The following is a 21,536-nucleotide window of genomic DNA, read 5'->3' as shown; positions in this document are numbered from 1 at the left end:
TTCATAAATGGTTCCAAAAATATATGAGAAAAATAAAAATGCACATGGAGTTTGAAAAGAATAAAAATAAATAAAGAACCATGCTAGAGGTCTTGAAAATTTTTAATTTTCTATTTAAATTGTATAACATAAATGTATAACCTAAATGTACTATATATATATATATATATATATATATATATATATATATATATATATATATATATATATATATATATATACAATTAAAGTATTTAGTAGTATAACTTAAAACAACTAAGAAGAATAAAAAGAGTATTGCTAAGTGATATGAATAAGTTGCGTTGTTTGGCCACTAGAGGTCAGCAAACACATCATTCCATTTCTGTGTATCGAAATACATGATGATTGACAATCACGCCCGATTCTTACTGTAGGCTGCTTACAAATGGCTAGTTCATCCTCGTAACGCGTGATATCATCGCGTCTATTGTGCCCCTCAGTTTCAACGCGACAAAAACGCGCAAGCCCTAACCATACGCGTCTCGTAGAAAAAAAAAGCGGCGCGGGACCACCTTAAAGCGAAAGCGGCGATGGACATCAAAGGCGTTTAAAGCTCTTCCTTCAGCTCCAGTGAGTGTATCGCTGGGTAACATGCAGACGGCAGTGACGCAAGGGCTGCGTTGGACAAGCGACTCGGTGCACGCTGACTGCTGAGCACAGAGAAACCCGCCGCTGCTGTCGGTTCTCACCCCAAACATCGAAGGACGGGAGCTATTTGTCTGTTGTTGAGATTTTTGCTGGAACTATGGTTTAGGCTGATAGCGGGTAAGGATGGCTCCTTGATAACAAAAGCCTGCATGAACGGATTGCGGTTTCGGTTCTCGTATATAAACAGTGCATTTCAGTTATTAGCTGTAACGCATAAAGAACAGCTGATGTAGCTTAATATGTGTGTGTGTTGGCCAGGCAGTTCTGCCCATTTGTTTGCTCGAGGGTCTTTGGTGCAGATTTTAACCCCTGCTTCACTGGAAGCAGCGTGTTAAGAGACACTTTAAAGGCATTTGATGCAATGCGACGTGATGAAGCGGCTCAAGTCTGGAATCGGCTGCTGAACGCGTCGTTGTGTCTTTCCCCAGTCCCAGATCTGCGTGAACACTATGGCTGCAGTGGTGAACTATTCTCCGCCGTGGTGGGTCAACCTTTTCCATCGCCTCCCGCACTTCAACCTGCAGTTTCAGCTGACCAGCAGCGATTTCCGCCCGGAGGACTCGGAATATCAGAAGGTGGGTCGAGCTCGAGCGCTACATGATTAGGAAATACGAGGCAGCGTCGAGATCGACGTGTGTGTGTGTGTGTGTGTGTGTGTGTGTGTGTGCGCGCGCGGAGCGGCAACATCAAAGCATGTTCTCGAGCATGACGTCACCCTCTCAAGGCTTTTACTGCAGTGTGACAACTAGTTAAGGTTTTGAGGTACTAGTTGGCGTTCGGAGTGTCACATATCCCATGTGTTCACAGCTGAATTGTGATAATTGTGAATAACAAACACGAAATGCGTGGAACTGAGGATAATGCATCGGTGAAATGTCCTAGAATAGCCGACGATAATGCGGTTAGACGGTATTTGACAGTAGCTTGATTAGTACTAACCAGACTAAACTACCTCGGAAATCCAAGCTGGGATAGTTTTTTTACACTTAATAGTGGCATTGATTTGCAATCAGTTTTAATGACTTCACCATCTTACCCAGCTCCTCATGTTGCACACGAGAACAAACTATCCAATCGGTGAGCAGTTACTGTCCAGAAACGATGCTATGCTTAGGAGCCGTGTGGAGATAGTCAGCGTTTGTGTGTTTACCCACCCACAGAGATGGATATCAACACCCTGTAGGAGACATTATGTGCCTTTGCATATATAATGCATTTCTGCATGCATATGCGACGTTTGGTCATGTGTGTAATGCAGAGGCATCCAGGATTGTTGTTGTATCTTAGATAAAGCAGCAGGGAATGCTGTCAAATTCTTGATGCAAACATTCAGTTAGATGTTTTAACATCGTCTAAGCTGATCTGCTCGGTGCATTGGTGTTGTGCGTTATGTCAGCATTACATCATGGTGTCAAAATGGTGTTACCGTGTTTGTTAACATGTAATACACCACTGTATATTCCATATTCGTGTATCACGTAGTATATTAATATGGAAATTATTCAGCATTTGTTTGGGGTGATGTAGCTAAATAAATATGGTTTTAAACCTTTTGATGATACTGTTGAACCCACATGATTTAATATTGGGTATTGTTACGATTAGATATTTTTAACCATAGATTCAAATATATATTCAAATGGAATTTTAGATAGTGATGACTTTGGGAGTGATGATTAAAATGAATCAATCGTACAAACTCTAATGCATGTTTTAATGCTTACTTTTAAATCTTCCCACATAATACATGTGATGTTGACAATACTCGTTTGATAAAACAGCATGTAGGTAACTTAGTGGTCAAATAAAAAGAACATTAATCGTTATGAATGCTGTTTAATCTTATATTTTTAAAACTGTAATGAAACTGAAGTATCGACAAGGACTTTAGCAGAAGTTCGGGTTTATGGCATTTTGATTAGAAAATGCAAAGTCAAGAGAAAAATGAATAAAAATTGTAAGCACAGATTGTTCACAATAAGTTAAAAAAAATACCCATTTCATAAATAGAGTGAATTTTCATGTCATGCGATTTAACAAAATTATCTTTTAATAATTTGTGAACATTCTATACACCACGGTATTATCATCTGACCGTGTTATTGTACCATGCTTCTGCCACACTACTTTTTTTTGTTGTTTTCTAAAAACTGTTTTAAGACTTCTTGAAGGTCATAGGCACACATTGCAAGATCATATGTCAAGTAGGGCTGTTTACTGTCCACATCATAAAATAAGGCTTTTTGTCAAAGCAGCCATTCTCCAGAGGACCAGTAGGAAATGGCATCCAGCTGCGTGAAATTGCAGCCATGGTTGCTTTTGCTCACCAGCTATAGCTGTCACTGACCACATCCAGAGCTCTCCAGCGCTGTATGGTAAAATAGCCAACAACAGTCACTTGTTTCCAAAAAAGAAATCCATGATGAAAAGAAACTCAAGGCTGCGGTAATAGAAATTGATCTCCAAGGTTCCAACAATGTGGTGCGGAGAGATCAGATGAATGTAATTCAATACTGCAATGCAACATCAATTTGTAAAGTTCTTTTAGAGGCGTCAGCTCATTAATCAAAGCAGATTTGGTTGAACACGAACTCAAAAGCTCTTGGCTTTCATTTTTTAGATTTTACTTTTCCAAGGTCAAGGCAGCTCGGTGAAACCGGTGTGCTGGTGTGTCAATAAGGCCAGAGATGCTTGGAGTTGAGCTTGGCCTAGTTGGTTGGTGTGTTGGATCCGAGGTCACAGGAAAGCCACGGGGTATGTGGGGGTAAATCTGTAAGAGATGAGGTCATGACAAGCCCTTGGGTCTGTCTGGTCTGGCAGAGCAGAAGGGAAGAGACTGAGGGAGGGTGAGGAGAGGAGAGCAGAGGAAGAGGAGGGGGCTGGGTGTTGTTATTCTCTGTTTGATAAAAGATGAATGCACCCCTTTCTGTGGGCTTCTGTGAAAATGGGGTTTAATCCCTAATGTATCCCAGAGTGCTTTGCAGGCATCCTTTTGTCAAATAGACACATCGTCTTTATGCCAGTACCCCCTCGCTCTCATTCTCACACTCTCATGCGTGCTGGGACATATGGGGGTCTGCACTCGTTCACACCGACACTACTATGCCAGTACACTGGTTTTAAATGCCTGTAATTATATGCCGTGGAAGGTGAGACATAGATAAATGTATATTTTAAATTGTGCTGTCAAACAATTAATTGTGACTAATCACATCCAAATACATCTATGTGTGTGTACTGTGTATATTAAGTATATATAAATACACATTCATGAATATATTTAAAGGAACACACCGCTTAAAAAAAAAATAGGCTAATTTTACCGTTTTTAAATCAATACAACCAATTTTCAGGTTTGATGATGGCACTTTTAGCATAGCTTAGCATTAATCATTGAATCTGATTAGATAATTAAGGACGTTTGCCGCCGTACCATGGCTGCAGTTCACATAAATAGTCCTGCATTATGGAAAAAAATGTAAGTACTTTCGTAGTTATTATTATGGAGTCATAAAATTGGAATTTTAACTAATTATGAATTACACGTATAATTTAAAAATAGTTCTAGTTTTAGCTGGAATATGGAGTGTCTTTTTTTAAACAGACACCTCTGTCAACAGATTTTTCAACAGACGCAGCAGTCCAGCTCTACTTCCTTTTTAAATGGGACAAAAATGGCACACATCATGCACCCATCTGAACACACATAGCCAGTGCCATTTCAGCATTATTCAGCCCCAAAGGCCTCCCTTCGACCACCCTTAAAACTGTGCTTACATCCTGGCACCGATAAGAAGACATTCATATGCACTTTTGGATTGAAAACATGTGTACAGTGGAGGGTTCACTTGGATCTCAGGGCACTCAGCACAATAGTTTGTCTGGATCTGGCCCATCAGTAGCTGCCAAAACATGTCAGCACTTTGTCCTCCTCTTTTCTCTCTACTTTAATGCCACATGGACCTCTTCCACATCCACACTGGGTGCCCTTATGTCTTTCCTTTGACAGGATAACACCGATTGTCTTATTTACTTATGAATTGTTCTCTGGAATCAGTTCTTTGCAACAAATTAGTCAAATAATACACAGAGTGCCCGCAATTCGCTTGAGAGCTTTGTTTGGGAGATACATTAAAGTGGGTGACGCATGTTAGTACAACTTTTTACAGTGTGTGTAACTTAATTGAGGACATGGATATGGACACACCAACCAAAATTAAGGTTCAAGATCTATTAAAATCAAGTATTTCATTGACTATTATCATGCAAGCAACAACAGTTTACCAAATTGCAATAAAAAGTGACAAAAAGAATAAAACAAAAAAAGCAAACGTTTCAGTACATTATGGACTATTTTTCAATGCTTAAATCTAGAATTGATTTAATTTGAATCATTATATCAACCAAGCCATTGTATATTTGTGTGTGTGTGTGTAATTCACAATGATGACATATGATGACAGAATTTTTGTTTCTGGATGAACTATTTCTTTAAGTGAATGTGAATCTTTTTTAATGGTTTTGTTGATACCAAGTGTAAAATTGAATCAAATCACTACTATGATTCCTAACGCTGTGATAGTTGTAGATGTTGTTCTTCATAGTCCTATTAACCAATTACTGTATGGTGGAAATGGTGGAAATTAGATTAGCAGATGCTGTACATCTGTTTTGGTTGGTATCAGGCTTCTGTTTTCTCAGCGTTTTTTGAACTAAAGTCCTCGGCACAATTTTTGTCTGTTCTGCGTCCAGAATGAGAGGAATTTATGATTCTTTCTAAATCTGCAATAATTTGAGAAGATTTCCGTTTGCCGAAGACAGCTTCTACAGCTGTGTTGCCGTTCTCGTTTGACGTGTGGAAAAAGCACTAGGGTTTTTTTTTTCCCAGCAGGGAATGTTGAAATAATTAAAAGCATATTGGGCAGGAAAGGGGCCCAGCTGGCAGGAAGTCACGAGTAGTGGCGATGAAACGATTTACACCAGAACACTGCGCTGTACACACACAAACACACGTACAAATGACACAAACACTGAGCTGAGAGGAAAATCTCATTGCTCTTAAATGACTGATTACTGTTTTAGCTTAACTCGGTACAGATAGGGTTAATTTGGTGATTTTGGTTTAGGTTTTGTCAATATGCATCGTGTGCTGCAACGTATAGCTCAGTAAAAATCTGTTGTTATCGACCAGATGCTAAACATCCACAAAAACACACATAAATGAAATAATCTGGCTTTGATCTGGCTGTTTTTTTTGTTTGCTGATGTAATAGAGATACTCAAAATAGTTCTTGTATACTATTATTTCATTAAGTATCTATTTAAAATTGATGTAAAGTAGATAATTTTATTATCTTTTCTACACAGTTCATAGTTTACTGTGTTTCAGCACATGTCAGATTAATGTAATGTATGTATTTTTACACACTATTTGCTTCAAATACACTTAAATATTAAATACGACATAACTACACTTCAAGTCAAATTAAACAAATGATTTTTTTTACAGTCCTTACTATTGCACTGCTTAAATTTACCAGTTCTACTGTTTAAAAATAATTACCAAACACATTTAGCTTTTAAAATATATTGCACACACATTCACAAACAATTTGGGTTTGTTATGGCATTCCTGTAATTGGATAATGCCAACTTCCTGCCATCCGGCTCTTTATTACTGTACAGTCAGCCCAATACAAACTTAAGTTCAATCTCTCTCTGTGTCAGTGTCTCTGAGGGCTGGTAATAAGATAATTACATTTGAGAGTTGCAGACTCCCTCCCCCAATCCCATCCTCTCCTGGATTTTTTAATTTTTTTGGTCTGGTCTCGTCTCTTTGGTCTCGATTGCTGCTAGACTCTTTTTGTGATTACAATTAAATCAGCTATCTAAACCGGGACACCTCAGCTTCGTGAACTTGGTTTAGTTTTATATAAAAACTGACAAAGTCTATGATATATCTACGTTTAGAGACGTATGTGTGCATGAGAGCTGATAATGAATCCTCTCTAATCTCTTTACGGATGCTGTCATTGGTGACTGACTCAAATGAGCTTTGACACATCAACAGACAGAAGCCGACATGGACTCGCTCACAGGTCCCTCAATCTCACAGACGGCTAGGGATGGATATTAATGGGAAAATGACACCATTATTAAACCATAATACAATATCTCAGCCCACTCAAGATAACAGTGAGCATGTAGCCCAAGTTTGACTTTAGGGGTGAAAATACTGTTACTAAATGTCACCGCTGTTGGTGATTCTGCTGTCTGTACACGGGTGAATGTATATCAAGCTGGGTCAGTCTGGGCATCTGAGGACAAATGAGTAATCTTACTCTAATTAAAAAACCTTAGCATGCGATTATCAACAGCTTGGTGATGCTGCGTTTCTTTTCATGCCCTAAATTGGTTTGCAGAATATCAACATTTTGACTCAAAGGCCCTGAAATGGTCAACAGATTATGTATACAGCACGTGACCATGGAGCACAAAACCAGTCATAAGGTTTAGGGTTATATTTGTAGCAAAAGCCAAAAATACATTGTCAGATTGAGTCAACATGGGTCAAATTTATACATTTTTCTTTAATGGCAAAAATGATTAGTATATTAAGTAAAGATCATGTTCCATGAAGATATTTTGTAAATTTCCTACTATATACATATCAAAACCTTTTTTCATTTCATTTCGACATTCCAGAAGTTTTAGAGGCATATATTATGTAATAATAAATAAAAATAATAATAATAATAAATAAATAAAATAGCTTTTGAGGGAGAAAAATGTAGTTTAATTTTAATCTTAATTATGTATGTTTTTTAGAATTAATTCAATGTAGAATATTTGAAATATAATAGTGAACCACTTTTTTATAAAACGTATGCTTTTTGTATTCAGCGGTTCTAATCTAAATTGATGAGTAGTCATAAAATTAGATTAAATGACAAAAAAGTCTTACAGTAATATATGACCTGTGCTGTTTTTAGAGGTACTCGTGGTTGTGATAGACTACACAACTTCTGGACAAACTGGTTCACACTTTTGGCAACAAGCATCAGCTTGTCCAGACTGTAAATCTGGGCCAAAGTCGTGTAGTGCATTCCAGCTAACCCTTGCCCTGGCACCTAGCCTTAATGTAAAAATGTAGTTGATATAAAAAAGTGCATTGCTTGAGTAAACAAAGGACATCCACAATATGTTCCATTAAATAAAAGACATTCTAGGTGAAGATAACTATTTCTAATCTTTATGTTAAAAAATGGAAAGAAAAGGACAAATATGAACTACCAAAATCATGTCAATACATTTTTAATGTGACTTAATTAGCACACGCTTTTTAAACATCTTGTTAATACCAAACAAATCTCCAGAAGATCACTTCCTTTTTAGGGGTGCATTATGGTTAGCGATACCTCTAAGACTGTGATTTTTATAGGTATTTTGTTCCAGAACAAACAAGAGATGCTGATTTAGTATCATTCTAGTTCTTGACACCATGTGTGTGTGTGTGTGTGTGTGTATTTGTGTGTGCATGCAGATTTGTATACAGTAGAACCTCTGAGATTATACTCCACAGCTCTGAGACCAAAAGAAGTCTCCCATGTACAGCCTGACCTACATTTGCTGCATATGGAGAAAAATCTAGATCATTCATGACACTTCTGGTTCAGTGGAAGAGCTATTGTGGATGTAGATCTGGATTAAACATGCAGGACTCCCAAAAGTAACTCCTCTATTATCTAAAAGCAGCCCCATCTAGAATAGCGTCTTGTACACAAATAAGTATAAAAAGTCTTAAACAATATGTTACTCCAGCTTACAGTTGCGATACTGTACAACAACAAAAGAGTCTGATTGGAAGAACCAGCCTTCAATGGCTTCATTGTATTCTTAATTGTTCACGGTTCATTTACTGCTACACTAAAAACAATGAAGTCTAAACGACTCCCTTTCCCTCTCTCTTTTGCAGTCTGTGTTGTTGCTAGGTGCAGTAGCGTTGGTGTGCTTGGCACTCGACCTCCTCTTCCTCCTCTTCTATTCTTTTTGGCTGTGCTGTCGTCGCAGGAAAAACCAGGACTCGCCCAACGCCGACTGCTGCTGCACCGCTTGGTGCGTGATCATCGCCACGCTCGTGTGCAGGTCTGTGGTTAAACACTCATCGCTGCCTCCATGCACACATCCTGTGGCAATACAAACAGATTTGGAGAAACGTAGCATTACATTACATGCTCGCAAACGGATCCTTCATGATAAATGGGTGCCGTCAGAATGAGAGTCCAATCAGCAGATAAAGAGCAGAAATGCAACATTTTGTCATCATTTGCTCATCCTCGTGCCGTTCCAAACCTGTATGAGGTTTAGGTCACACTTTATATTAAACGGCATTAACTACTATGTGCTTAGATCAAAAAATAGGTACAATGTACGTATTGCGTTCATATTGTATTGCAAAACACTTTTGCTGCTATTGAGGTGGGATATGGGTTAAGGTTAGGGACAGCCACAAAAAAGAGCTCTTAAGTAATTACTGTATGACACATAAATCATGAAACACATACGGCAGCTTATTAAACGGCTAACCCACGCTGATGAGCGCCGCTGGCCGTGATTCATTTGAAATAGTAGGTGTGTGTTTCTCCTTGCGCAGTGTGGAACGGATGGTAACTCAGCTGTATTTTTAGTAATAATCCCTGTCTGTTTCTCAGGCGCACAGGCTTTGCTTTGTTAACCCTTTCATTATTCAGAAAATGTCCTGCTAGGACATTTTACACAAACTGCATACTGTCACATTTGATTGTTGGATTAACAAGCTTCCATCTGCTTTCTTGTCACTTTTGTTAAATCAGTTACTATCATTACCTTAGTTGACTATGACATTTCAATATTTTAAACCCTTTTTATAGACTGACATGGTACTATATATAAATAGCATCATTCTGTTGTATTTGTCTAGGAAATAGTGTTTATCTCCAGTGTGCCTTGTATGCATTTGTGTCTTGTGAAAACGTCTCTAATCATTCCTGTCAGATCACTTTAAATATAGAGAGAGGTGAGAGGTCAGATCAGGCCGGCAGCCATTTAACACTGAACCCAGGACACAGAGATTAAATTGTTTAATTAAGTGCCTGCATTAGTTAGGGGTTAAAATAATGCTGCCTGAATGAATGTTTACCCAACAAACATCGGTATTCTGTAAAGTACACCTATTATGGGTAATATACAATACAAAAAAAATACAAATAAAACGACTAATTTCAGTGATTCAGAGCCCACTCTTTCTTTTGAGAGACAATGACTTTATACACGGTGCACTTTTATATTTAAAACTTTGCAGGATGTTTTCGTTCACTTAGAGTTGTGTTATAAACTGCATGAAAGGTCATTTTCAAAAATCCACAATAGGGGCACTTTAAAGGAGGTCATATTGCCTCCGGTTTAGCTCTTTTGTATGTGCTTCTGATGTCCTTCATGTATAAAGGTTGTAATCAAAAAGTTAATTCATTAATCGTTAATGAATCGTTTTATTAACCTTTTTAAATGAATTGAATCATTTTAAAATTATTTAAACATTTAAAAAATGTTTACCAATAATACCAGCTGCTCTTGGTAGTGGTCGTGATGCAGAAATAAAGTGATTTCATTTTTAAATAGGAGCCACACTGCAATTTTTTTAATAATTTTTTTTAAGGGGGCGTTAGTGTTTTAGTTGTTTACACTTCACCAGTAAAAGATTATCTAAAAAGAACTGAAAAACTCCTATAAAGTAAACAAAGTGACTTTAATTTTTGTAAATAATCAGCTATCATTTTGCATACACATTTTAGAAAGTTTTGTTTTCGGTAACTCTCACTAATTATTGTTCTAATTGTTTTTAGGTTACTTGCTTTGTCTTCTGTTCTCTCCTCCCATTTGTCGCCCCACAAGGGTCATCAGACTCCTCCCCCCGTTCCACCCCTTCTGCTTTCCCTTCCTCCTCCTTTCTCTCATCTGTTCTATATCTGACTTCATGCTCTGCCATTCAATGCTGTGATTGACAAACAAAGAAGAGATTATTTCCCTTAGAGAGAGATGGATGCAGAAAGAAACCAGAGAAAAGGACAATGATGACTGATTGATTGAGGGAGATGCAGATAAAGCTTAACTGGGAAAAGTGAGCGAGCTGCGGGATCGGACTGAGTGATGGGTCCGTGGCAGAGATGAGAGATGTCATGCTGATATGATGGCTCAGATGAAACGCATTGTGTCTCATGCATCATTAAGCACATCAAATAGTGCACACATGGACTAATGCACACATGTGCACATGCTCCATTGAGTGACCTAAAACACTGGAGCTCTCCGAAAAACCTGCTAATGTGCCTTTTAGTAGCTCAGTTAATGTGTTCTTATTCAGAACTGTTCAAAATACTCATTTTGTGAAACAAAATAAAGGTATCAGTGAAGCAATATGATTTTTTGATATGACTAGCTAGTTTTTTCATTTTATTTTTTTATTTCTAGTAGATACTTGCATTGTAAAACAGTATAGATTTAGACTTGTGTGCATTTCTTCTCTATTGATGAACACAAAAGATGTTTTTCAATTTAATTTTGTTGTATTTTTGTTCATGTAATGGATTCTTTTAATTAAGATTCAGGTCAAAAGAAAATGTTAGTTGTTCTCTCTGATTCCAATTTTATATTGAATTAAATCATTCATTCATTCTGAAACATTTTGTAAATAGTATTTGATTTTTTAGACATTCTTGTTATTGTTTGACAGTGCAAGTGTCTTTCAGAATATGAGAAATAAAATTAGACATTTAATTATTTTGTGCTTTCTGCAAAACTTTCTGCAATAAAAATGTATTGATAAAAAAACAACCTTATGTAATATTGCTTCACAGATATATTTTTTTAGTTTCAAAGATGTTTTTGAGACTGATGTGTTTATGTTTACTGGAAATAATGAGACAAAGCAACTGATCTAGGTTTATATTTCCGGTGTATGTGCACGTATGGTTTTGTCCTGGGCTGAAGAAACTCGTCGTGGATAAAAATATTTTCTTCCTCTCTGTATTACATTCACTCTTTTCCCTCTGTCGCCCTCACATCAATTCTCCCCCTCTCTCTCTCCGGCACTGCCCCCTTGGTGCCTTGGAGATGTTGCCATAGCAACAGAATCAGATTTTGAACACTGAAGCTGAGAGATGAATAATGCACTGCAGGTCTCTCTGCCTGTGTGTGTGTGTGTGTGCGTGTGTGTGTGCGCATGTGTGTGTGGGCACTGCGTATATATAAGTGCTATAGCCGCAGAGCGTCATTATTCAATATCTCTTATCTAACGCTGCCAGATTCTCACAAATATTGTGTCTGTTTATATCTTTATATATTCGTGTCCACTGTTTAATTGCTAGTACGTTTTATTTTTTTTGTTTAATGGATAATGCTTTGGCTCAGTAATTGACCCACCAAGCCAGAATCAATTCTATTTAAAGAAGCCAGAATTCATAAAAAGTAATGGCTTACTTTCCATCACAATAACATTAGCCTCAATTGATCTTGTTAAGGTTCGAAAGTCTGAGGTTGTTTGTGCCAACTCACATTTATGTTTGAAAGTGACCCATATATGTCATCGGTTTAAGCCAACCACTTCTCTGAACAAACGTAGACCTGTGCATTTAATCAAAATCAATAGAGCAAACCCACAGTATTCTGCAATGCAATTAATGCACTTAAAAACAGAATACCTCTACAAGATTACATGGAAGTGTCTTTGTAATTTTGGTGTGCTTAATAATTGTGTATGATCCCGTTTCTATCTTAAATCAAGACTGAGTCGCATATTTTCATACTCGTTATATTTTCACAATCAGTTTTGAATACAGGTACTATAATTCTCCAAACATAACTGTTAGCATATGTTCCCAGTCATGCGATCTAAGAGATAAACGCACAAGCGGATGATTGTGGTCAGTGCTGCTAGCGTGAGGGTTTCTGGGTAACAGTGGGAAAGCCTCGGTGAGCCACGTGACTCCTGACCTTAACAAAGAATGACGGCTTGACCTCTCTCTCGACATCTCTCAGTCTCACACACTCTTAAGCTTATAAGAGCTCTCCTGCTCAAATCCTCTTGTATTTGAGGGACAGAGAAAAAGAGTAACACATGCAGGGAAATGTGCACATGGCATCAGATAAAACACTCACGCGTACTGCACACTAAAACTGTCCCGAGATTACTGTACCTGAAATAAATGCTTCATTATCACACATTAATTCCTTTGTGTTATATATTTAGGTATCACTTTAACAAATGTCCAAAAGATATCACCTTCACAAAGGGTGAACGTTTTTGAAATAAGTCTCACTTCCTCACCATTTCTTCAAAATGGTTCAACAAAGTCTTGCTCTGCTAACTCCATGTTTTTGTACTGTTTCAGAACAAAAACACCACTTTAGCGAGAGTGTTGATTTACAGTCTATATAAAAGAGTCTGGCACATTCACATGAGCTAATTCCTGTTTTGATCACTTTCCCGCAGTGCTGGCATTGCAGTCGGTTTCTATGGAAACGGCGAAACATGCGATGGCATGACACGACTGACATATTCCTTGCGCCATGCTAACCAAACAGTGGCAGGCATCGATAAACTGGTGAGTCATTTACATGTTTGTTTGTTCTGAGCTGGGGACATTTTGCCTTATCCAGGTCTTAAGAACACACATAACTGCACTTCTGTTGTCAGTACTACACACTTTTACCAAGCACTTTACCAACATTGCTAGTTATTTCACAACTATCATTAACAGGGTCGCACGGCATACCAATACTAACGTATAAAAATGTACCACTGTCTCTGCTGAAGAGATCACTGTCCTTTGCTGAAAACTTTCACTTGAATAAACACTTTACTTCTGTTGCCAAATACTCCACTGCACCTCTTGGCCATAGCTAAAAGTATCGCAAAGTCGCATGACTTTATCGATGCGCGTGAAGGAATTTATTTGGTAAATGCATTTTCATTGTAATTCATGCACATTTTTTCTAATTGGATAAAAAGTTTATCCTACTCAAATGTGCACACAAGTTTTTAATATTTTTTAAATATTTGTTAGGCGTTTCTTTCCAGAATGTTTTGTGCAATATTTTAAAATGCGCATAAAAATAGCTGCATGGAAATGTGGCTAATGGCCTTCATGTGTACAATGCTGATATATTACATTGTACTTGGGGCTTTAGCGTATACACATCATTATTGGTATTATATTGCCATTCTCCCTCTTATGACTAATAAAAGTGTGTATAGGAGTTGAAAATGATAGCTCGGGCCAAGCAGCTTGAATGATGGAGAATCCACAATGACTCGGAAAGCCAATGTGGTCATCCGAGAATAGATGAAGGATGATGTATTTTTATAATACAATGTGATAAAGTTTGTAAAACATAATTGAAGAGTTCATATGCAAAAGCTTCTAAAAGTCATCTTGGTCAAAAATGAGATAAGAATATTGAATGAATGCTCTCCACACGTTGTATATGTTTATCAAGTAATTTCACTTCCAATGAGCTAAATGCCAACTTCAAGCCATTTAGAAGTACCAGTACTTCCATAGAAAAAAGGATCTGATTTATTGAACTTAAAGTATGTGCTTGTTTGTGTGTTTTAGGTATCAGAGAGCACCAGCAGTCTGAATGAAACCCTGCAGGAGGGTTTGGTGCAGCTGGAGACTGTGTACTCCAAGCATACAGACTACCTGTCCATCGTCCAGAAACTGCAGGGTCAGCTGGACGAGCTGATCAATCTGATGGTGGAGGTGCCTTTCTGGAGCAGTACAGATCTCTCTCTGGATCACCTGGCATTCATCACTGAGCAGTATGATTGGTACAGGTAATTAAGAAGTCCGGTCTACAGTCATCATGCTCCGCGATGACTAAATTTGTTTCAGAGGTATTTCCCAGATAGTACTGGTTTCTAAAATCCTGTTTTTTAAAAAAAGAAGTAGTCTGGCATGGCTTGTTTTTGATATAAGAATTATTAACTGTCCGTGTAAGTAAATTAGAGTTTATGGACATAGACACTAGAGATTCTCAATAATAAAGTCCAGACTTGTTACTACTTTTGGATGGAGTTGTAGACATTTTCAGCCATCTGGAAGAGATCATGTGTATGTGTGTTTTGTAGGTGGTTGGGTTATCTGGGACTGCTGCTCTTTGATGTTATAATCTGCCTGCTCGTTTTGGTTGGTCTCATACGCAACTCAAGAAGCATCTTGATCAGGTAGGTTAATATCATACACAATAGACACCAATAAAATATATTACAAAATGGTTCCCGAAGAACCTTTTCTGTACCTTTAAGAAACAACCAAATTACAGTATTGTTCTTACATTTATTTACTTCATTATTTTTTTCCTGGCCCACATTACACTATTTTACCCAATATTACAGAGTATAGAGGTTTTTATGTGCTGAGTTGCTGTCTATGTTAGAGTTATAGTTAATAATTTAAATGTTTTTTTCATGAATGTTTTATAAATTCAAATATTAGATGAAAAACTTGAACTTAAGCTTAAATGAAAATTCTTCAAAAAATAATAAAATAAAATGAGTTTAAGTTGAAGTACTACAATTACTAAAACATGAAATAAAATAAATGCTAATTTATTATGAATTATAAATTATTACTAGAATTATGAAAAAAAAATCAAACAAACAAAAACAACATTTCTACTTAAAACAAAATATTGTAAAGAAAATTTATATAAAAAAGCTAATATAAATACTATTAAATTAACAGTGTTATAAAATCAAGTTTAATAATATTTATGGGTGTTGACGGTTTGAGATGTGACATGACACGTGTCAGTAGAATTTATTACATTAAATTGACTCTCACAACAAAGAAATAATGAATGTGTGAGAAGAATAAATCATGAATGTCAGAATGTTGATATGCAAGATCATGTGATATTTCAGGGAACGTCAAAACGGGCTTGTTTTCCTGGTGGATTGCAGGAGGTGTGCCTCGGGTTAAAATGCACTACCTGAGATTAGAGTTTCAGTTTGGAATTTTCCAGGTTGAAAATTGTTGTGTGAAAATGCCTATTTTTAGCCTGTAACTATGCAAAATTGAGATCCATTCTCTGAAAGCCTTTAGAAATGGTGTGTGAGAGAGAGAGCACGATTTAGAGAGAGGAGTTGGCAGAGAGGAGAGGAGAGAAGGATTCAGGCAAAACGAAATCTATTTAGTCTACTAGGGAGGGTGAAGATCTCCCCTTGATTCACTCTGACTCACTTCTTCACTCCTTCTGCTGCAATTAGACACCTCTTCTGCCGCGTGTGTACATGCGATGTTTGTTTGTGTTTATATTAGCGTTTTAGGAGCTCATGTGTATCTAGAAGCACATTTGGTCAGTGGGAGGTTGTTTGAGATGTTTTCAAACTGGATTACTCACTACGAGTTAAACAAGTTTTAAGAGAAACCAACCACCATTAAAGAATTCAAATGACTGCCATTTTTGTTGAGAAGAAAAAAATAAGCACTTTAAAAAAATGTCAGAATTTTTTCCATTGTAAAGCACCATTTTTTTTACACTGAGGCATGAAAGCAAATAATTTTCTGCGGTAACGAATAATCTCTTTCTCTCTTCAGCGTTTGTTTGCTAGGCGTGCTGACGCTGGTGATCAGCTGGGCTTCTCTTGGGCTGGAGTTTTCTGTTGCTGTGGTGAGTAGATTAGCAGAAACACCTGAAATTTCCCTGATTTACAGATGTTTTTTAATACGTACACGTGAGAATAAGCATGTTGTTTAAATATTTACATAAATACTGTAACAATGTAACAATATTTCAACCAAATTTCAACAATTTTTCCTTAATTTCCAAAAAACCTTAAAAGTAGACACTTTACTTACATTTAATGTGCTTTCTATGAACATAAAATCACTTTTTAAAATTTCGTTTAATTCAGACATCTTTTACCTCACCAATGCTGCATTTATTTAATCAATAGTAATATTGTGAAATATTATTACAATGTAATATAACTGCTTTCTATTTTAATATATTTTATGTAATTTATTCCAAAGTTGAATTTCCAGCATCGTTACCCCAGTCTTCGGTGTCACATCGTCCTTCAGAAATGATTCTAATATGCTGATTTTGTGCTGAATGTAGCTGTGAAACTCGTTAAACCGCAATGCATAATTTTCAATATTCAGTGATAATCAGAAAGTTCAAAAGAAAAGCATTTCTAGGAATTCTTTAAAATCGAACTGACTCCAAACGCTTGATATTGTAGTATGTTTTAAGTGAGGAACGTTTTATAAAGACAAAGTTATGACATTTACTTAAATGTATTTTTTTTGCTTTTAGCTACTGTATTTTAAGGCTTTGCGTGTGTGTCGTTGTTCTCTTCCTCAGACCGCCAGTGATTTTTGTGTTGCCCCTGATTCTTACATCACCAAAGTGACACGCGAGAATGCTGTTATCAACCAAGGTATGCGTGCCTAACTCAAGTTGAGTTTATTTGACTTTCACACAGTTTATGCAGGATTCACTGGACATTTAGATGTTCGTGACAAGGCTCAGATCACAAAAAACCCACAGCATCATAGACATTTATATACGGACAGAAACAGATGCATAAGATACGTTAACAAAAGTAGAGATTGGAAAGTGCATTTGTGTCTTATTTGCATTTTATTATTTATTTCATATACCGGTAATTTAATGCATTATCAGAGATTTAAACTTAGTGAAAGTACTCCCCACTGAAGATGTGTACGCTCACAATTACTCTCATTCATTCACTTGAAATGTCCTGGAGCATTGCTATGCAGAGGACGCTTTCTTATAAGGTGTTTATGTACAAAGCAGGTTTTGTATCTTGCTCTCAGACCTTGGCTTTCCTGGACGGACATGAATGTCATTGCTAATTAGTTCCCACAGGGATACAATTCATGACCCTCTCAGTCTCTGCACGACACATTCAAAATCAGGACCCATTCACACTTGCATACACACTTATGCTTCACTGCTGAAAGCGTTCCCATTTCTCTTTGTTAAAGAGGCAATAAATCTGGGCATCTGTATATTTACTTTCTCCTGCATTTAACGTTGAATACTAGTGCTGCCAAAAGATTAATCACGATTTATCACATCCAAAATAAGTTTTTGTTTACATATATGTGTGTATACTGTGTTTATTATGTATATATAATTAGTCACATATACAGCATATATATACAAAAATTTATGTATACATTTATATTAATATAACTGCTGATATATATATATATATATATATATATATATATATATATATATATATATATATATATATATATACATATATGTATATGTATGGATAACATTTATCTGAAATATATACACACACATATTATGTAAACAAAATGTTTTATGTTGGATGTGATTGCTTGTGATTAATCTTTTGACAGCACTAATAAATACACAAAATGACTAAAATAAGATCGGTTAAACAATATTTTTTTGACATTCACTCAAACAGATCTTAAAGCTAAAATTGTGCTATATTGGCTCGCTCATTGGTTTCTTACGGTGAGGTTTATAATTTTTTCTATTTTTATCTTATCCATCTGCACCCACTATGAGTGTGATGATTTAGATTGTGAGGTTAATTAATCATTAAACCTCTGCCCGAGGTCATTCCACTGCTGCTTCTCTCTTTCTCGCTCTCTCGTCTCTTTTCCAAGCACATGAACACATAGTAATAGGGTTCAGATTCACGCAGCGCTTTTTCAGTCATCTCTCTCACATTCGCTCATACTCGCACATACACACTGAAAAGAAACTTGATATCCTAACAAAATAAGCTAGTTGGCATTGTCAGTAATCTCAGCCAGCTGGCTTAGTAAATAATGAACTAGCGGGTCACAGTGACTCAAGAGAGGCAGATGAATGCAGGGCTTCCAACAGATTTACTGCTAAGTTTTGTTAGTTTGCGTCGGCTGTTTTCATTGCAGCGTGATTTCAACAATATTTCAATATCTGATTAGGACTTATCTGTGTATATTAATCGAGGCAAGATGAAGGGAGCATGTGGGAAACCTATCATTATGTAAATGTAGAGTAAAAGAATGAACATATTTATTGGAATTCATATGTATTGGTTATTATCCGTCTTAGATATCCTGCAGTATTATCTGAGGTGCAGCATGGGACAGACCAACCCGTTTCAGCAGGTACATAATTGCTCTTTCTCTGTCCTCTTTGTCATTGTCTGTTTCATGAATTATAAATCGGTCCTCTGATTTGCAGAAACTCTCCGGAAGCCATAAAGCTCTCGTGGAGATGCAGGATGATGTTTCCGAGCTCTTGCGCTCAGCTATTCGAGAATTTCCCAAGACTAAGGTGCAAGATTGCGGATGTACTCAGTACTGTACAAGAAACTCAGTACTCTGTACATGATCTGCGCTCCGTATGTAGATGTTTACTTGTTTATGCTCTTTGTCTTTCTATGGGTTGGTTATCAGAGTAACCTTGAGGAGATGCAGGCGGTGTTAAACTCCACTGAAGTCAGTCTCCACCACCTCACTGCCCTGGTTGACTGTCGGAGCCTGCACATGGTATGCGTGTTAAAAATATACACTTTTTTGGATTTGTTGACTTTCGAGGTGTTTTCTGTGCTTTTAACTTTTAAAACCGCTATAGAATTAATTATTATTATTATTATTATTATTATTATTATTATTATTATTATTAAAAGCCATGTTAAAATATGTTGCCCCGATATCTGTTTTACATTGACTTTTATTGGAAATTACACCACAACTTTGGGACAATCCGTTTCACACTATGAGCACTATGAAAAGTGTAAAATAATAAAAATCTATACAAAAAAATATTTTTAAAATTTGCAAAAAAAAAAAAAAAAAAGTTTAAATGACAGTAAAATGTATTGTAAAATATATTAAAGACTGCTGTCCTATAAAAGTATGGGGTAAGTATGATTTTTAACAAAAAAAGCTAATTTTTTGGTTTTTTTAGAATTATTTTCCTCAGCAAGTACACATTTAATTAAGTAGTGACAGTACAGACTATTTAAAAGAAATGCTGTTTTTTTTTAATTTCCTATGAATCAAGGAATCCTGAAACAAGGTATCAAAGATTCATTTTAAAATACAATGACGTTGGAAAGAGTTAAATTCAATTGTGATAATATTTCACAATACTGCTGGATTTCTATCAAATTAACAGCCGTAGTGAGCTCAAGAGATTTCCAGAAATATTACTGATCACAAACTTTTGAATGGTAATGTATTACAAAACGGGGCACAAAAGAGTTTGAAGCTGAACACTCGTATATTACTTCCCATGATAATGCTTGAACTACCTGTGCGTTTATGCCACTTCCTTTAGAGTGTTGAAAGACATCCAAAGCAGGGCGTTTCATATAACTGATCATTTTTGCTTTTCTTTCTCACAGGACTATGTGCAAGCTTTGACCGGACTGTGTTACGACGGAGTGGAGGGGCTTATTTATCTGGTCCTTTTCTCATTCGTCACTGCGCTAATGTTTAGCTCCATCGTTTGCAGTGTGCCTCACACTTGGCAGAGCAAGAGGTGAGAGGGCAAGGGTCAAAATGCACCGAAAAACGGTGGGGTGGGTTAAGGAGGGCAAGGTACGTTAAACAAAGCTCCAGTAGACAGGCGAGGACTTCAGTTCACGGACAGAGAATTGACTGCCAGTCACGTGTTTGTTTAATGCTTTTATTTTCACATCTGCTCCTTCTGTTTTCACATATTAATCATCTTCTCATGACTGTGCGTAGCTTCTGTTGTCTTGTCGTTCATTCCTCTTTGTGTCATAGATTTGGAAAACCCACTGCCCTGTATGATGTGTGAGAGACACACTTGTTTTGTAGTGCTCTTTGGGTAATCTAAATACAGCTCACGTGTAAAAGCAAAATAGTCCATTTTGAAAGGAGTATTTTGAATTATGGTGATGGAGGTATTTGTCATTTGACTCGTGGTATAGCATCTGTCTGCAATAACGCTCGTGCAAACGGAAAGAACAAAGAGACCCTATTCTAAATTCTGTGCAAAGGCAGACTGACATTTCTGCGGAAGATGCTGCCTCCCTTTGGACTATCTTGAAACTGCATGAAAGGCTTATGTGCATTTACGAAGAGTATAATCATTATTGAAACATGTCGGTGATGTGACTACACTGGGCAAGCTGAAAGTCTGAAAAAGGTCACGTATGAAAGATATCTTGATCAAAGTGGCATCCAAATCTACACTTTCACAGATCCACTATTTCTTTTTTTTTTTTATTCCTTTTTCTTAAATGCGTTCCCCCTCCTTTTTTTACGTTTTAAATCCGATTCATAGTGGTTGTTTGTTGATTTAATGCATGACTCAAATCACTGAGAGAACGTTCAATGGTTGCTGAGGACAATCCATTGGACATGCAATGGAAATCCACAGTAGTTTTTTGTGAAATTCTTGAGTTCCCTTGATTTGTTTCTGACTAGCATCCATGGCTGTAGAATTGTTTTTACTTTTATTTATTTATTTATTTGCACATTTATTGAAGCAAATACATAATAAATGAAATGGAAATGCTGCCCCATTCCAAATTGACCACAAGTCAATTTTTTGTTGTTGTTTTAGCATCCTGACTGCCAATTTTACGCTTATTCTAAAAATGCCCAGATGACTTAATTTGGAATATGAGTAATGAGCTTGGTTTTTCCATCAGCTAGCAGATGAACCATTTCCTAATTAGTTGAACCACAACATTCAATAAGTCTTTAGAAGTCATTAATATAAAAATTGGCTTTCCAAATTAAGAGTTAAGGCCAACAAGAGCTTAATGAACATTACATTTTCCAGTA

General features: G+C 36.7%; 1 protein-coding gene across 1 annotated transcript in view; it reads left to right on the top strand.

The window, feature by feature from the left end:
* The first annotated feature begins 373 nt into the window (after positions 1–373).
* ttyh3b (tweety family member 3b) overlaps positions 374–21,536 on the top strand; it is a 28,128-nt gene continuing 6,965 nt past the window's right edge. The window contains exons 1-12 of the mRNA XM_043244596.1: positions 374–786; positions 1,098–1,244; positions 8,645–8,814; positions 13,196–13,307; positions 14,322–14,542; positions 14,837–14,932; positions 16,308–16,380; positions 17,077–17,152; positions 18,823–18,878; positions 18,955–19,047; positions 19,170–19,262; positions 20,123–20,259. Coding sequence (XP_043100531.1) covers positions 1,119–1,244; positions 8,645–8,814; positions 13,196–13,307; positions 14,322–14,542; positions 14,837–14,932; positions 16,308–16,380; positions 17,077–17,152; positions 18,823–18,878; positions 18,955–19,047; positions 19,170–19,262; positions 20,123–20,259 — 1,253 coding nt within the window. The 5' untranslated portion in view covers positions 374–786; positions 1,098–1,118. The remainder of the gene's footprint in view (positions 787–1,097; positions 1,245–8,644; positions 8,815–13,195; positions 13,308–14,321; positions 14,543–14,836; positions 14,933–16,307; positions 16,381–17,076; positions 17,153–18,822; positions 18,879–18,954; positions 19,048–19,169; positions 19,263–20,122; positions 20,260–21,536) is intronic.

The sequence above is a fragment of the Puntigrus tetrazona genome, chromosome 1 (assembly GCF_018831695.1).
Source record: "Puntigrus tetrazona isolate hp1 chromosome 1, ASM1883169v1, whole genome shotgun sequence".
Lineage (NCBI taxonomy): Eukaryota > Metazoa > Chordata > Actinopteri > Cypriniformes > Cyprinidae > Puntigrus > Puntigrus tetrazona.
This window is presented reverse-complemented; position numbering and strand designations above follow the sequence as displayed.